This window comes from Ursus maritimus, unplaced genomic scaffold, assembly GCF_017311325.1.
Source record: "Ursus maritimus isolate PB19 unplaced genomic scaffold, ASM1731132v1 scaffold_18, whole genome shotgun sequence".
NCBI classification, from domain to species: domain Eukaryota; kingdom Metazoa; phylum Chordata; class Mammalia; order Carnivora; family Ursidae; genus Ursus; species Ursus maritimus.
The window spans coordinates 56,716,750-56,735,131 of record NW_024424230.1 but is presented as its reverse complement, the minus strand read 5'-3'; the positions used below and the strand labels follow the sequence as shown (position 1 = coordinate 56,735,131).

Sequence of the window (18,382 nt, the reverse complement as noted above, 5' to 3'; positions counted from 1 at the left end):
AACTGATAGAAGACCACAATGCAGAAAGTTACAAGCCGATTATTCAGAATTCCCTCTCCTCTTCAAGAAACTAGACCTGCCATCTGGCATCCATTAAACAATTGGGTGTTTTGTTCTCCACTTCGGGAGATTATCATTTTGGAGGCCTTAGGTGGAGTTGGAATAGAGTCTTGAAGATAGGAGAGTGTGAAATGAAGTCAGAAAACCTGGATTCAGCCTCCACTTTGCACTTGAGCTAATCACTTGACACATCAAAAAAAAAAAAAAAAAAGCGGGAATAATAAAATCGGTAGTAGTGATTTAGTCCCGCACATCGAATGCTCGCAAGATTATTTAAAGAAAAAAAAAAAAAAGCTAATCACAGGCACCCTTCATCGAGCACCTTCTGGATATCAGGTACCCTGCCCGGTTCCTCACATTCTTCATTAATCCTAGTAATCCTGGGGCAGGCATCATCCGTCATTTACAAACGGTTACACACCGAAGTAAATGGCAGAGTCAAGATCTGAACCCAGGCCTGCCGGCGCTCTTGCTGGAACATTTCCCGCTTTGTCAGCGCACGAAGGGCAGGCCATGGGGACCATAATCTGTGCCTCGGACTTAAACGCGCCGGGTGGGAAAGCGGGCATTAGGATGACTTTGTCACTCAACCACGGTACAGCCGGGCCCTGGGCTTTGTTACCAGCCACTTCGCTAGGGCCCCCGGCGCGCGGGGAGGCGGCGCTTCCTCCACCCGGAGGGTGGGACCCTCGGCCTCTACCGGGCCTCGGATCGCCGACGACGTACGTGCAGTCCTGGGGAGGGGGCGCGGGGCGGCGAAAGGCGAGCCCGCGAAGAAGGGCCGCGGCCGACGAGGCGGTGGGCGAGGCCGCTGACCCAATAAAGCCGGCCGGGCCGCGGGAGGCCCCGCCCGGGCCGGGTTCCGGGCACACGCCGCAGGGTCCCGGGCCGGCGGGCAGCTTGCGCGCGCCCGTCGCAGCGCTCGGCGTGAGGGCGCCTCCGGCCGAGGGTGTGAGCGCGCGCCGCCGAGCCGGGCCGGGAGCGAGGGAGGCGGGAGGAGGGACCGCCGGCCGCCCGAGAGCCGCGCGAAACGGCCGGGCGAGGCGGGGCGAGGCCCGGGGCCCGCGGCGCCCACCCGCCCCCAGCGCCCGGGAGCCGCTCCGCCCGCGGCCCAGGCCCGGGCTCCCCGGCCCGCCCGCGCGAAAGCGCGCGCGCCCCCGCCGGCCGGTCCCTCCTCCTTGCCGCCCCTCCCGCGCGCGCTCCCCGGTTCTCCCGGCTCGCTCCGCTCCATGTAGCCCCGATCCCCGGGAGACCGAGGAGGAGGGGCGACCACAAGATGGCGGGTACGTGGCCCCCTGTCCTGGCGGCGGTGCGCCCGCGTGCCGGCCCGCCCGCCGCCGCCCCGACTCGCGGCCGGCGCGGGGTCTCGGCGCGGGGAGGCGCCGCGGGGTCGGGAGGGCGGGCGGCGGGGGCGGCGCGCCGGGTCCCGGGGGCGCTGACCGGGCCTTTCTTCTCTCCCCTCGGCGCAGACCTCTCGCTGCTCCAGGAGGACCTGCAGGAGGACGCGGACGGATGTGAGTGCGCCCGCCTCGCTGTCGCGGCTCCGGCCGCCCGCGGCGAGTGGCCGGGAAGGAAGGGCGGGCGGCGGCGGCCTGGGCTCGGCCGGCGGGGACGGGGCTCAGCGAGGCGTGGCCCTGGGCCGGCCGGGGCCGCTAGCTGGAGTGAGCATTCGCTTCGAGGGTGGGGGGACGGCGCGCCCGGCTCCGCGGGCGGCGAGGGATGCCCTGTCTGGCGCCCGAGCTCGGGCTCTGCCGCGTCGCCCACCCTCGCATCACCCCCAGGGCGCCTGTGGGCTCGGGGGCCGCTCGGCGTCTGTTCGGGAGGAGAAAGTGGCAGGGCCGAAATGTGAAATAGGCATTTGGGGTGTGCTTGTTCCCTGTGGGGGCCTCCGCGACCTCACCCATTCCTCCCCTCCTCCCCCCCAGGAAGGAAGAGGCTGGGCGAAGGAAGGTGTGTTTTCTTAGAGTTGCTCGCAAGTATCACTCGGCGGCCAGCTGTAGGGGAGCCTGGTCCCGGTTCTGTTGCCTGGGCTCTGACTGTGTGGAGACTACATACCTGTAATTTCCCTTTAGCTCCGAGCAGTTTTTAGATTGCCTAGACACCCCCCTGTGATTTGTGGATTACGGGAAGGCTAGAAGGTGTGGCCTTAGCAGGAGTTACTAGGTTTGGAGAGCGTATTTCTTTAATGCAAATGTTCGCGAATCACTCAGACCTCCCTAAATATTACAATTTTAGCTTTTCTTTGAGAAAGGGAAGTTTTAAGAGAGTCGATCTTTTGTTTAAAAAGCAAAAAGGGAAAAAAAAAAAAACCAAACAACTTTGACATTGTCTCCAGAATAGTGTCAGGAAGGAACTGATATTTAGAGAGGAATTTGTTTATTTCGTGTGTGCTTTTCTAAGAATCAGAAGATAATTTGGAAATTGTTCTGCGTTGAAATGATAACCATGGTAGAATTTGTGGTGTATTTAGGGGAGACCCTGCCTGATGCTGAGATTTACTGTGGCTAATACCTAGGTAAGTAATTCAGAGATGGTTGCAGTCTGAAATTGCTCTTTTAAATACTGTGTAGTTAATCCCTAGCATTGTCTAATGTGGCTTCCCTTGGCCAAATTAAGCTTAAATTTTAAATTCCTAGGTGTTTTGAGTGAAGGGGGAATTTACTCTTCAAAAGGGTTCTCTAAAAAGTAATTATTTTTAAAGCAAATGAACCATATGCAAAATTAACTTTTGCTAACTCTGGGCTGTTTTTTTTAAGTAAAAACTCTTAAAGGGAGCAGTACTAATGTAGTGAAGGACAGCTTTTACATTTCACCTAATGTTTTATGTTATGTCTGCTAGTAAGCTTTAAAGGTTATTCAAGGCAGCTATTGCTTGCTTGCAAAGTTAGGATTGGAAAGGTGGCTCTGATTGTTCTCTCAAACAGGGGCTTCTCATTCCTGTAATTAGGTTCAAGACTTTATAAATAGAAGACACGTCATTCAGCAGGTGTTTAGGAATGTGTGGAGGAAGAACTCCTGCCTATTCATTTATTTTCACTTAGGTGCCATGCACTTAAAGGGTGAGCTGGAGTGTCGGTTTCCTCATTGACCCTAAAGGAGCGCAGTCTAGAGGGGAAAGCACACCTGTGAAGAACTCAACAAGTGATTTATTCATGAGCCTCAAGCTTCTGTGTACTGAGGATATAGCTCTGCAAAGGATGGTCACAGTCTATGCCCTCTAGTGGTTTACAAGCAGTTTTAATATAAGTGTGATAATGAAGATATCCGAGGCAGTGTACCACAGTAGTTAATGGACAACACTCTGAAGCCAGATTGTTTGGTGGCAGTTTTGATATTGTCACTTTGGACAGACTCCTGCAAGTCACTTAACTTCCATATGCTTAAGTTTTGTCATTTGAAGATAGGCATAGTAAGTATTGCCTATTTAGAGTTGTTTAGAGACGTAAATGAATGCACATAAAGGCCTTAGAACAGTACTTGGTAAAAGGGCTATTATGTGGTGGTGGTTATGAGTGAAGAGGAAGGGAAGCTTAAAAAAAGAAGGAGATACTGATGTTGAACGTTACACTACAGAATTAATATAATTATAGATGCTGCTAAAGCTTGCAGTTAACTTCTTAAAAAAGGTGCGTTGTATGTACATAGCAGAAGGTCATAAAAGTAAACGAAATGATTAGGTGCTGTTAAGTTTGTTTTAGGTTAAAAGTGGTGCTTTCCATACTGTATCATGAAACATACTTCGAATTTCAAAGTGAAAGCAAGCCAGTGACACCCGTTTGAATAGGTGTCTCAGCAGAGTGACTTCAGAGTCAGGAAAACCCTTTCTGTTTCTTGAATAACGGGAGGCCGTGCAAAATTACAGGTAGACTTTCATAGAGATTTTAAATTTCTATCGTCACTTTTCCAAAGATGCAGTTTTGATTTACATTTCAGTTGCTAGATTTCTAAAATAGGTGAGATAGGGCTTATAGTAATATTACAGTAAGGTTGGATGGGTTAGCCTTCTTACGCAGATTATTCTTCACAACACTCCTGTGAGATGTAGGCTGTAGGATTCGGATATCAGTACGTAAATCCGTTGACACACAAGGGACTAAATTATTTTCTCAAGAAATGAAACTCCTTAACTACCAGCCAGAATTTGAAGGTAGGCCTCCTGATTCCAAATATTGTATCGGAAATACAGTCTTTTCTTAAATTGCTCAGTTTATAACATTGAGCAGCCCAGGCCTGTTGTATAGGCAATTTGTTGGAACCCATGCTTAAAATACCCTTGAGGATTAATCTAGCATGCTGCATGTGGTTTGTTTAACGGAGAGGTCATTCGGATGAAGCTTGGGTGTCATACAGCTTATTTAGTCTTTATGTTAACTTTTCTTTCAGCTGTAACTAGCATGATGTCAAAGAGCTTTTGGCGCTAAATTACAGCATATGCCATACTGCAGAATTGTTCATATCTGAAGAAATTTTGAAATCTTTCACACTATATTATTTTTCAGGTTTGAGGGCACTATTGGATTAGAATGAATTAAGGATGGATCCAGAACTAATTGGGTAATAACTGCCTGGACTGTACTTCTTTCAAAGAGTCTGTGGGCCCTCGGACTACTTTTGAAATCTAGTTTTGATAAGATTCTTTAAGTCACCTTAGGAAAGTAAGGAGTAAAAAATTGGGGCTGTGTGTAGTAGTGGCCAGGGAATCAATTAAAAAAACTGTAGGAAGGTGCCCTTGAAAGTCATGATATTTAGAAGTGTTGTTAAATGGGGAATTGGAAGAGTGAGTCATGAGACTTGGTTGGATGTTTTGATTGCCACCAGCAAGACTGGACAGGAAAAATCTTTATTTAGAGATAATATAATTAATATTCTAGAAAAGCATGCTTAAAAATGGTTTTAGTGGTACCCACACGTGCATAGAATCAGTTAATGATGTGTTGGGTAACAATTCTCTACAGAATTTTTTTTTTTTTTTTTTTTTTTAAGAAAGTAAAAGGGGGAAAACCCTTTGCAAATATGCATGTCAGCTGTCTGGGCTTGTAGCTGCATGACTTGGGAAAAAAAAAAACAACATAGGTTTTTGTTTGCTCTTTCCGCCTATGAAAGACAAATAGCCCTTCCTAGGTAAAGTTCATTAGTTTGCCACGTTTGTTTGATCACTGTTTTTTTTATTTCTGCTCCTTTTGCCTTGGTTCCTCCTCTCATCAAAACAGAATGTATAATTTAAATTATTCACTCCTCTGTTTGCCTTATATTTTGGAATTCGGGATTTTTTTTCCTCTCTTGATGGTTTGCCATCAGTTGCATGATAGGGTGGGCAGTCCCTAGACTAGAATTAAAGTGTTACTTTGCATTTAACTTGGATCTGAAAATAAACCTAATGTCATGTTTTGGGAGGAGGAGGAGGCACACCTATGGAATTTGGGCTAAGGAGGTTAAAGGACCCTTAGTCCTTGTGAGTTCTGAAGAGGGCACTTTGCACCCATCTTCCAGCTGTCAGGTCACCTAAGGTCCCCCTTCTCCAGATCCATCCTTTGATCCTCCTAACTGTTTAGTCAGGTGTTCTTAGCTCTTTACCCCTCTAGACTTGGGAGCAGACTTGTTCTCTGCCCTACTTGGTGTCAGGTTGGTGTCTGAGCATTTACCATGCCGTAATTCTGGAACACATCTCAGTATAGTTCGTTCTTTTTTTTTTTTTAAGATTTTATTTATTTACTTGAGAGAGAGTGTGTACAAGTAGGTGGAGGGGGAGGGGGAGAAACAGACTCCCAACTGAGCAGGGAGCCCCACTCTGGGGCTTGAATCCCAGAATCCAGGGATAATGACCTGGGCTGAAGGCAGACTCTTAACTGACTGAGCCACCCAGGCACCCAAATCCCAGTATAGTTCTGTGCAGAGGAAAGCGCGCTTGGTTTTGTAAACATTAGGTCTGCATTCAGATTCTGGCCTTTGTTGTTTATTCACTTATTATCTTGAGCAAAGTACTTCATTTTTCTCAGCTGTGCTCTGTCCTTAAAATGTTGATGGACTTTTGGAATGATTCCAGTTTTTGACTGTTACAAATAAAGCCCTGGTGAGCATTCATGTGCAAGTCTTTGTGTGGACACATATGTTCTTTCTCTTGGGTAGGTACCTAGGAGCGGAATGGCTATCTCCCTTTTTAAGGAACTGCCAGACTGTTTTCCGAAGTGGTTGTACCATTTTACACTGCCTCCAGCTGTGTGCGAGAGTTCCGGGTGCTCTGTACCCTTGCCAGCATTGGGTGTGGGCAGTCTTCATTTTAGCCGTCCTGTTAAGTATGTATGGTGGGTTGGGTTTTGTAGGGTTTTTTTGTAGTTTGAATTTGCATTTCCTTAATAACTAATAATGCTCGTATTTTCTTGTGTTCATTTGCCATCTATATATCTTTGACGAAGTGCCCGTTCAAATCTTTTGCCCATTCTTTAATTGGGTACTTGTTTTCTTATTAAGTTTTGGGAGTTCTTTATATATTCCGGGCACAAGTTCTTTCTCAGGTATGTGATTTGCCAATATTATTTTCTAGTCTATGACTTGTCTTGTTTTTGCTTTAGCTGTCTTTTGAGCAGAAGTTTTGAATTTTGAGGTTCAGTTTATCTTCCCTGTGTTTACTAAGAGCTTTCTTAAAATTAGGAGTGGATGTTGGATTTTGTCACATTCTTTTTCTATATCTATGGTTTTCTTTAGTTTTTCTAATGTGATGAATTACATTGATTTTTTTAAGTGAATGCCGTTAATTTTTTTTAATGGGAAATTTCAAACCTACACACAGCAGATGAATCATCATATACCCACCACTTTGCTTCAACTTTCCTTTACCTCCCTCTAACATCTGGGCTTTTTTGGGGAGTAGAGAGGAGGCAGCCAGAGTACTTTAAAGACATCCCAGTTGTCATTTTATTTTAACTATAAATATTTTACAAGGCTTACCCTTGAAGTGTGATGCTCTAATCTATGAGCAGAAGGGTATCTAAGGTATGGTAAATAATGTGACTAAGGTATAGTAAATAATGAAAGTTTGAATGATTAAATTCTTTTTTTGTTTGTTTGTTTGCTTGCTTTTTTAAAGATTTATTTATTTGAGAGAGAGCATGTATGGGGGGCAGGGGCAGAGGGAAAGAGAGAATCCCAAGCAGGCTCCACACCCATAACAGAGCTGCACACGGGGCTCCATCTCAGGACCCTGGAGATCATGACCTGAGCCGAAATCAAGAGTCAGACCCTCCACCAACTAAGCCACCCAGACAACCCTAAATGATTCTTTAGACATTTGCCTTGCTGGTTCTACTGCAATAAAGCACATTTGAATAATTACTAAATTCACTTTCATATTGATCACCAGATTAAGAGAAGCAACATCTTGTTTATTTTTATCATGCTAAGCACATTGCACCCTTTTGGGCCAGCCTTTGTGGTAGCAAAAGAATACCGGTGAACACAAGTTGAATTGTATATTTAAATTGGTTTGCCTTATCATCTAGACGATCACATCAACTTTAAAACTGTGAGCTGTGCTGTACCCCTAGTGAGCCAGTGATCCCAGAATTACTGAAATCAGGAGGTAGAGGGCAGATTATATATTCGTCCTTTAAGCAGAAGAAAGTTTAGGCCCAAGGTCTCCCAGATAAGGGTGGCAAGGTGGCAGAGGCTAAAATACAATTCAGATCTTGTAGGTTTGGGTATTCGTTTCCTAGATATTATCTAACATAGTTCTTTAGTTGCAAAAGAGAGGTGGGAGAAATTTTTGGGTTTTATTTTTTTAATTACCATTTATTGTTATACTGTGTGTTAGGCATTGTGCTATAACCTTACTTAACAGTATTCCCCTGTGAGGTCTGTAACCACAAAATTACAAAAATGGTATCCAATAAGGCTTATCCAATGGTTAAATAATTTGCTCAGTCACCTGACTTGAAAGTGTTAGGTTAATGAACCTCTGTGACGCGATCTTTCTTACTTTATTACCTTTTACTACTGTATTCTCCCTGCCTTCCAATTTCACTTCCCTTACTTTATCACTTGCTTAGGTCATTAACCTCCTGAAGTTTCTGGATGATATAAAGGTAGTAACATGCTGTAAGTATTTGATGGCTAAAATATTTTTTGTCCTAAGTTCCTGTCTGTCATGGAAATGTTAGGAGCAAAATACACACTTTTTCTTTGTGTTTTAAAGCACTCGTGTACGGGAGAGCCAGTCGTTGCAGTAAAAGCGTGTAAGACCATTGATGGGATCTAATATGTCTGATCACCTCAAGTGGTCATTCCAAAATCTGAACTTATATTTAAATTAACTATACTGCTTTAAATTTATAGTCACAGACTTGATATAAGTCATTTTTACTTTTAAATCTATTAGTTTTTGGCAGAAATAACCTGAAAACTTCAAATAAATTCCAGACTCCATTTATTAGAGTATTAGAGATTGGTGGTAACTTGGACCTGGATTAGCTCTAATTTTATATTTAGATTACCTATGGAAAAAAGGATTACTAACCAAAGTAATTGGGTTAATAAGACTGTAAGGAAAACGTTTACTCACTGTGAAGGGAACAAACAACACATCTATAATGTATGGGAGGTCCACCCTTGCAGGGGCTTTGGTATGCTGCGGGCCCCTCCGGCAGATACTGTTTGGAAGCATGATCTTGGTAACTAATTTGACAGCAGATAAACACACTGATGCCTCTTTTGTTTATATGCATACCCTGGGGAAATGTTTTTATAATATTCATATAGGATGAACTATAAGAAATTATTCTTGCTCAACTTCAGTTAGGAGATTAAACATGCTATAGGATGGTTTTATATGTCTCAGTAAAAATCATTTCTAAGGATTTCGTAAGCTTTTAGTATTTATATTTAAAGGAAAGCTACCTGATGAACATATTGTCACAAAGTACAAATTGAAACAGCATACCTGTTGCTTGAGGCTATAAGAACTAAGTTATACGGTCCTTCAAATTTGTTGTCTTTATTCATTTTTTCCCCAAGCAGTGACTTAATTACATTTCTGCTACATTCCTAGACCAAGGATTAGAAAGTTTCAGTGAAGGACCGGACTCTAAATATTTTAGGTTTTTGAGGCCACGTGGTCTCTGTTGCAGCTACTCAGGTCTGCCGGGTAGGATGGAAACAGCCACAGGCCCTACAGAAATGAAGGAGCGTGGCTGTCTGCCAGGAAACTCTACGCGCAAAAACAGACTGGGGGCCAGTTTTACCTGCTGGCCATGATTTGTTGCCCCTGCACTGTACTATTAAGTCCAAGGTCTGTAACATTTTTACTCTTTACCTATAGCAGAGTACCCGTCACCCAGTAGACCTTCAGCACATACTTGCTAGGGTGAGTCTTGGTTTTTCTGGCCAGGCTAAATATGGTCCTAAAACTTTACTTGTGTCAAATACTGAAGTAATTTATTTTCAAGGTAAATGTGAAAAATTGATTTAATTGAATTAATTGAGTTAATTTCAGACCCACACATAAGTTGCACAGGTTAACACCTGTGTTAATTCCCAAAACTCTTCACCTGCCTTCAACTACTGTTAACATTTTGCCGGTTTGCTCTATTTTTTCTATTCATTTACACACACACACACACACACACAAACATTGTAATAAATACATTGTTCTTAATCTTATTTGCATCTCTTGAGAATAAATTTAGAAATCAGGCCCTTTCGCCTGAATCTCCTAAGAGCAAGGCCATTCTCTCATAATCAGCAATCAGATTCAGAAAACATAACATTGATATAATTCAAATATATAATAAGTAGTCCATTTTCAAATTTCACCAATTTTTTTTTTCAAGATTTTACTTATTTATTTGACAGAGAGAGACAGCCAGCGAGAGAGGGAACACAAGCAGGGGGAGTGGGAGAGGAAGAAGCAGGCTCCTAGCGGAGGAGCCTGATGTGGGGCTCGATCCCAGAGCACGGGACCACACCCTGAGCCTAAGGCAGATGCTTAACAACTGCGCCACCCAGGCGCCCCATCACCAATTATTTGATAATGTTTTTTATGGCAACCATGTTGCCAGTCCAGGCTCCAACACTGCATTTAGTTGTAATGCCTCTTTAAAAGCCTTTATCTTTCATGATATTGATACTTTTGGAGAATCAGTTTGGTTTTATGTTCCCTTACGAGTTGATTCAGGTTGTGTTTTTTTGTTTGTTTGTTTTTTTGTTTTTAAACAGGAATACTTTGTAAGCAATGCTGTGATTTTTCTCAGTGCTTCATCTCAAGAGGCACCTGATACCAGTTGTCCATTATTGGCGGTGGTAATTTTAACCACTTGGTTAAGGTGATGTGTGCAAGATTTCTCCACCTAAAGATTCTGTTCTTTCCTTTTGTAATTAGTAAGGGGAATAGTTTGACACTGGGGAAATATCTCATTCCCAAACAAACTTTTACCCATTGGTGTTAGAATGTGTCCGTGATTCTTACTTGAAACAATTTACATTTACTGGCTCTCAGTCTGCTTTACAGAACTTCCCCTTCTTCCCTATTCATTTGATTTATTTATTAGACTATCATCTTAAAACCCCGTATCTTAAAGTAAATCTTATAAAAATGATTAAGTCTCCAAGGTACATCTCATTTTCATTTTCTAAAAAGAATATAAAGAATTGGGAAACAGAATTTGGCAAGTTTTATTGTGGCCCTAAGTAGTATCGAAAAAATTGGAGGAGGGAGGACACATTGTCTGCTTTTTTTTTTTTTCTTCCCTGTTTTAGAGGCTATTATTAGAGACTATATGGTGAACGGAAGGATGTTGTGTTGTGATCAAGCTTGGTGAAAGTCAGGTCCTACAAATTAACCATTCTCTTTGGTGTGGTACTTATTAGAGGCATTAATATGCTAATGAGCTTGGAGGATGAAGTACCCTAGTCCCCTCAAGTATCCCTATGGGCTACCTTTCACTAACAAATGTTAATAAATGTGCATTATTCAGGAGAAGCATTAGACTCTTTTTTAAGTAAGAAAAAGATTAACAGGACGGTCTCGGCCTTCAGGGAATTTATCTATGTCTGGGGCTGGGGGCAGGCAGAAAAAAATGAAGAAAAAACAACTCAAACACTGCTATTGCCAGCAGAATAAAAGCTAGGGGCACCCAGACTGGGGGAGTTGAGGAAGAGATCTTAATTAGAAAGAAGAGGAGGGCGCCTGGGTAGCTCAGTTGGTTAAGGGACTGCCTTCGGCTCTGGTCATGATCGTGGAGTCCCAGGAACCCTGGGGTCCTGCATCAGGCTCCCTGCTCATCGGAGAGTCTGCTTCTCCCTGTGACCCTCTCCACTCTCATGTTCTCGCTTTCTCTCTCCCAAATAAATAAAATCTTTTTAAAAAATGGAAACGCTTCCTGGATGGTGTTTGTAAATAGGTAAGTTTAAACTGAGATGGGGGTAAAAGGGCGGAAATGGGGCAGATGTGACAAGCACATAAGACAGGAGAGTTGTGGGAATTGTGATGGGAAATGGGCCCCTGTATGGGCTGTGTGCAGGAGAGGGAAAGAGGCTGTGTCAGATCATGGAGTCCCTTGAATTACAGCGTGAGAAAGTTGTCCCTTAGTCCTGGTGTCTTGGAGTTTTGGGGTGGGGGAGGGAGGGAGGGAGGGCAGGGAGTGTATTGAACAGAGTAGAGCTTTAGGAAGATGGAAGTGGTTGTGATGTGTAAACTGGGATAGAATGGGGAGGGGGGGAGCCGAAGTCCTTTGAGGGCAGTGGTCTTCAAACTTAATTACTGTATACTTCCTAAAATAGTTTCAAAAACTCTATCTTGTGCATTTTTAAGTTTACAGTTATTTTTTAAAACAAAACTTACAAATGTCACTGTTAAAAAATTCCATTTTTTAAAATGGAATCTACATAGCATAACACTTTGATACCCACTGTCATCCATTTTCAAGAATTGGGAATTTTACCCTGTTCTTTTTTCTTGATCTTTTTCCATTTCCTACACAATTTTACTGACTAGGTATCTCAACGAAATGGATGGGGCTTTTTGAAAAGATTTTTTTTTTAGCTTTGTTTTGTTTTTGTTTTTTTTTTGAGAGTGCAGGGAGGGGAGGGACAGAGGGAGAGCAAGAGGGAGAAGCAGTCTCCCATAATCAGTGGGGACCCTGATGTGGGGCTCATCCCAGGACCCTGAGATCATGACCTGAGCTGAAGTCAGATGTTTTAACCGACTGGGCCATCCAGGTGCCCCTGGATGGGGCTTTTTAAAAAGTGATGTATGTATTCATGGATGAATATAGTTTATTGCCAGAATGAGACAATATTTAGCATCCATTTTCTACTTTTTAAGACCTGTGTGCACTGAGACATTTTGTTGACATAAATAAGTTGATGGAGAGGGTTTTGTTAGCAGTGCCAGTAATGTCCTTGAACTTCCTCCAACTTATATGCTAAAATTTTTAAAAACATGTTTTTACTGAGCTATTCAACCTTTCAAATTTTTTGAAAGCAAAGGTTTGAAAAGTATCAGACTTGTAAAAGTATTTGTTAAAATCATTAGGGAGTCGATCTCTTAACGCTTCCAGTAGTGTCTCTTTGGGTCCTTTTGTTTGACAGTGGAGGTTTTTCCAGCCTTGGGGCAGTGTAACATGGTGGCCTTGGAGCTAGGAGATGTATCTTTACTTGTCCCGTGGGAGGCCGGAGATTGTAAAAGGGAAAGCCTTAGGATCCAAACCCCTACACACATTTTTGCAATAAGAGTACTCCTGGAAGTTGGGGTCTAGAATATCCCTTCAAGTCATCCGTCTGATATATTCCCAGGAAAATCTTTGTGTCCCTCGTGGGGTTCAAGTGCCCCAGTTTGCTCTCAGCAAAAGACATCAGAACCTCTGAATTAGGGTGTTGGGAACTGAGATGTGGGAATCCAGAATACTTTATGAAAGTAGGATTTATAGTTCTTAGCACCTGATTAGATGATGGGGGCCAGAAAGGCATGTTAAAAAGGTAACTGAACACTTACTGTTTGAGAACTCAAGGTCACAAGGGAGAAAGTCCTGAGGAAGAGCTGGTTTTTATAATACAGTTTGGACAGTTTAATTTTTAGAACAAATGGGACATTGAGGCGGAGAGTCTATGAAGTACCTGCAAATATGGATCTGGGGATTAGGGCAGGAGACTTTTGGAGGTTATTTACATTATAAGTGAGAGTTGAAGCCTTGCATTTTCAAGAGGGAGGGGAGAGGGGTGTGTGTGTGTGTGTGTGTGTGTGTGTGTGTGTGTGTGTAAAATAGGATAAAAGTAGAGGGAAACTACCTACATTAAACAATCAGAAAAAAATAAGAATAGTCCAGAAAGGTAGAAAAGTACTCAGGATGGTGTACTTCCAGAGAAGTTGGGATAGCGGAAGTCAGCCTTGTCAAGTGCTGTAGAGAAGTAAGACAATAGGTCTAAGAAGGGCCCTCGAATTTTGGCAAATTATTGCTGATCCTTAAGACGAGAATCACAAGAGTGAAGGGAAATAGGACAGATTGCTTGTCTTGAGGAGGTGAAGGCTGCAAAGGGAACTACCTCTTTAAGAAGTTTGATGAAAAAGTCATTTTAGAGAATAGCAAGCTTAAGTTCTAGATTCAGTGTGTCAGGAAAAAACCCAGGTACTCAGAATTGCCCTTAATTACTTTATATTGCTTGTAAAGCGTACTATACATGGCCTTGTTTTCCCTCCACCATTGTAATGTTGCTGTTTCTGTAGTTGAGTCCTAAATAAGGTGGTTGGTGTTTAAAGGCAATGTTGTTGGAAAAATATATCTTTAGACAGCAGTAGTGAGCTGCTACATTTTGAGAAGCACGTCCGGACAGCTGAGGCACTTCTGGATCTTCTCATGCTCTTAAGCATATCTGTGGTCAGGAGTAGAATGGTGGGCGGCAGCACTACTCAGCCTCTTCTCCCCTGCTTTTGTTCTCCTGGCTGCTGGCACTGTTTCTCCCTCGCTTGGTGCTGTAGCGTTTATCATTAATGATGGTAAGGCAGAAACGGGAGTTGATTTTTTTAGTGTAGTTCTGGGAACTTAGGGATTTGGAACATCTTCTGAGAGAATTTAAGATTTAAGAATAGTAGATTCAAAATTCTTAAAGAGCATGAAATGAGCATAAATTTGTAGTATGTCTGAGCATTGTTAACAAGGCGTAGAAAAGAGGCTTACTTACGGTATTGATGCAGGTGGAACCAGGATTGTCGCCACTGAATTAGAATGTGGAACTCTTTAAGGGGACTAGGGCTTCTCTGTATTCCTTTCCTCCTTTTCTGCTCCAGCGACTAAGGGTGTCATAATCGGGAGAGGAGTAATGTGATACCTGGGGTTCTCTTAGAATGCTGTGTAAAGGCAAAAAGTCTTTGGCTTGGAAAAGACATCATGAGCTTTGCTTATTGCTTAACTTAAAAAAAATGACAGTTTTAATTAATAATCGAGAATTTTAATAAAGTCTTAGCATAGCACAGTTGAATAAGCAGAGATGCTGTCCGGAACTGTCTGTTGCCCAAGAGAGGTAGCTACTATTGAATTTGACTAAGTTGTTGCTTAGCATTCCTATGCCATTCCTAACTACGGGGTGTCAAGGCGAATTCTCTAGCTGTAATAATGTAAAAATGTAATAGTGTTAACTTTTTAAAAATTAGAAGGCTAGGCTGATTTTGGTTGGCCACATTCCCCTATTCTTCCTGCCTCGCTTCTAGAGGAACCCTGTGTCCCACCTGCACTACAGTCCGTGGGTGGTTTGCCAGACATGCCATGGTTTGCTGTTACTCCCCCCTTAGCGTCCTTAGATCTCTCTGCTGGGAATGCCCTCTTCCTGCCTCTGCTTGGCAACTCCAATGTGTCTTCCAAGAACTGCCTGACTTTTTGAAGTCTTCTTGTACTCACCAGGGCAGATTTAGACTTACCATAACTAACAACATTTAATAGTTAACAATATATTTTGTATGTATGTATTCTTACACGGTATATTCTTTCTTCGTGTATATGTCTGTGTACACATAGCTGTACATATATACTTACATGCATACACTTTTTGTCTAGTGTTTCTATCTGTGTTCCTTGTTGAGTGCTTGGCACTCCCAGTGTATGTGCAGCCCTACTTACTGGTTGAAATGGATGAAAACATTTAAAAACACATGGAAACCACATTGAGATTCTCTAACTAGAAACAGACCTAAATGCAGAGAGGAGGGAACATTTACTTATTTGCCTGACACTGTGTTAGAGACTTTATAGACATCTTAGAATGTGTCTTAAAAGTCTTGCCCTTTATTGAAGTCTTGCAGTATTTTATAGATGAAGAAGCAGACCCAAATTAATTAGATATTTGTGTAAGTTCACATAGTTCATGACTGGCAGAACATGAGATCTGAACCCAGGTCTGTCTCACTTTGAAGAGCCTCTGCCCTTTTCACACCACTTTTTGCAGTCACTACGTAGGGGTTAAATTAATCATCTTCAGACTTCCACATGGATCCAACTTTTAAACTTTTACATTTTCCTTAAATTTAAAACAGCTAAAAATTAGGTCATTGCTTTCTGCTACTTTGGGTTTCTGTTGGTGCTGGTGCAAGGAGCTGAGAGTAGGTAGGGGAGACACATCCTGAACTGTAAGGGTATTTTCTCTCTTCCACTGTATGACCTCTTAGCTTTCTACAAAGGAAAGTATTCTGTTTTATAAGTTAACAAAGAGAAATGTCATTTTTCTGTAGTTACTTTCTCAACATTTTTTTCTTGATCTCTTTATTTGTATTGTAACATGTTTGGTTCTTATACTTTGGAACTAGAAGGATCTGTTGAGTCTAATTTATGTTTTGGGCCTTTGCCATATGATGCCTTAAATATAAGACTTCAGTTTGTGCTCTAGGGTTCTGTCCCTATTAAGAATTCTCTTCTATTAGGATTCTGGTCTGGGGCGCCTGGGTGGCTCAGTCGTTAGGCGTCTGCCTTCAGCTCAGGGAGTGATCCCGGAGTCCTGGGATCGAGCCCCGCCTTGGGCTCCCTGCTCTACTGGGAGCCTGCTGCTTCCTCTCCCACTCCCCCTGTCTGTGTTCCCTCTCTCGCTGGCTGTCTCTGTCAAATAAATAAATAAAATCTTAAAAAAAAAAAAAGGATTCTGGTCTATTAGAATTCACTAAAACCCACAACTTTTCATTAAAAGATTAAAGAGTACACTTATAATGATGAGCACTGAGTAATGTATAGAATTGTTGAGTCACTATATTGTACACCTGCAACTAATATAACACTATGTTAACTATGCTGGAATTAAGGTAAAAAACTTAAGTAAAAATTTTTTTAAAAAGATGTCATATAGCTTTTTCATGGAGGCTTTTATTTGATAATTAAGTATGCAGTTTTGAAAAATGAAGATTGCCTACTTAAGTATCTATTGGAATTCCATCTCTTACGTAGAGCTTGCAAGTCCTCTTTCTTTTTCCACTCCATGCTGGTTGCCCTTCAGCTAAGACAGTAAATTTACCGGAGAGGAGGAAGTATGGGAATTTGGGGAGGTCAGATAATTTGAAAAAGCATTTTAGAGTGATCATTGTTTTTTTGTTTTGTTTTTCTTTTTTAAGATTTTATTTATTTGAGACAGAGAGAGAGAGAGAACATGAGAGGACGGAGGGTCAGAGGGAGAAGCAGACTCCCCACTAAGCAGGGAGCCCGATGCGGGACTCGATCTGGGGACTCCAGGATCATGACCTGAGCGTAAGGCAGCCGCACAACCAACTGAGCCACCCAGGCCCCCTAGAGTGATCATTGTTGTTATATGCTTTTTGGTCAATTTGAAATTTCCAATAACATGATTCATCAGTGGAGGAACCTAGGTTTTTAAGGCTGTGACACCCTAAAGGGCTCTTGGCTGCCACAGTGTCCAAGAATCTGTAAACTGATGTTAGTTGTCCAGAAAGAAAGTGCTCAGGTGGGGTATGGAGGCATGAAATATCTCTCTTCATCTGCAGTAATAGTCCTTGTCTTTGTCTGTTTTGTCTAATAATAATATCACCACTTTGGCTTTCTTAGACTTACTGCTTCATGTTTTATCTTTTGTAAAAAAAAATTCTTTTCAACCTATTGGTTGAAAATTTGGCTTTGAAACTGTCTCTGGTGGATAGGCTATAGTTGGGTATTACTTTTTTATTGGTTAGGGATCTCTGCTTTTATATGTTTAGTCTGCTTATATATAATGTAATTATTTAGGTCTGTTTTTTTTCTGATCGTCTCTCTCTTTTTTTCCCTCTGTTGCTTTTTTCCTGACTTTCTCTTGGGTTAATGATATTTTTTAGTATTCCGTTTTAATTCCCCTGTTGGCTTTCTAGCTGTTCTTTCTTGCATGTTTCTGAGAGTACTCATAAGGGGTATAATTTGTGTCTTTAATTTATCATAATCTTTTAGTGTTCTACTTTGCATAAACGATAGATTCCTTGTTAACAGTACTGCTACACTTACTACCTCTGTGTTGTTTTATTGGAGGATATTATTTACTGTACCATCACTCAGTATATGCTGTAGGATTTTTTCATTAGTGGTAATAGTCTTTTTATTGATTATTTTCGTGTTTCTCTTTTTTGTAACCTGTGGCAGACATTTGCAGGATGACTGGGTAAGACCTGAGTGTGTAGTCTGTAACTATGGTAACCAAATCCTTGTGGCCTCCATTAAGATGAGATTCAGAGCCTTATTAGTCCAATCAAGAATTGATGAAGAAATTTTGAATTCAGAAAGGAGGGTTCAGGCCAGAATGATTCCACAGATACTGGCAGGAGGCAGCCGTTCTGGGAAATAGAAGTGAGGCTTTGTCACCAGTGCCCGTGCCAGAGTGGAACACCTCCTTTTGTAGAGAAGTAATTGTCAACCATAATAGATAGAGTGGTGTCTGAAGTTGAAGCAAAATAGGATTTCGTTGCCCTCTAACAGTATGTTTCTTAAATATGGTTGTTCAACAGTCTGCATTTGAATTAGTAGGGGTATTTATTAAAAATGAGCGCTCTTGGGCTCACTCCAAACCTACATAATCAGTATTCGAATATGCGACCTGGCGCCTGCCTTTAGAGCTAAGTGCTCCAAGCTTGCCTTATACCCTGCAACGTGGGACGGTCCTGGCTTTCTAAGGACCAGAATCATGTATTTAATGGTTATCTTTAAGATTAACAAGTATGAGACTGATGAAACAGTTTGGTCATAGTCATAGAATTCTAGAGCCTGCATAAAGGTGCCTTTGAGGTCATGCTAGCTCAACAGTCCTGTGCTAGAAAGAGAAAACAGAGGCCAAATGAGAGCATCTGAGTGGTTTTTACAACCTTCTGATTCAAAATAAATAAGAT

At 42.4% G+C, this 18,382-nt stretch overlaps 1 protein-coding gene across 2 annotated transcripts in view; it reads left to right on the top strand.

Annotated features, from left to right (window-relative positions):
- The first annotated feature begins 1,218 nt into the window (after positions 1-1,218).
- The window catches only part of PPP4R1 (protein phosphatase 4 regulatory subunit 1), a 59,343-nt gene continuing 42,179 nt past the window's right edge, over positions 1,219-18,382 (top strand). For both annotated transcript variants that reach the window (XM_040632727.1, XM_040632726.1), the window contains exons 1-2: positions 1,219-1,343; positions 1,530-1,574. In XM_040632727.1, the coding sequence (XP_040488661.1) occupies positions 1,337-1,343; positions 1,530-1,574 (52 nt within the window). In that variant the 5' untranslated portion in view covers positions 1,219-1,336. The remainder of the gene's footprint in view (positions 1,344-1,529; positions 1,575-18,382) is intronic.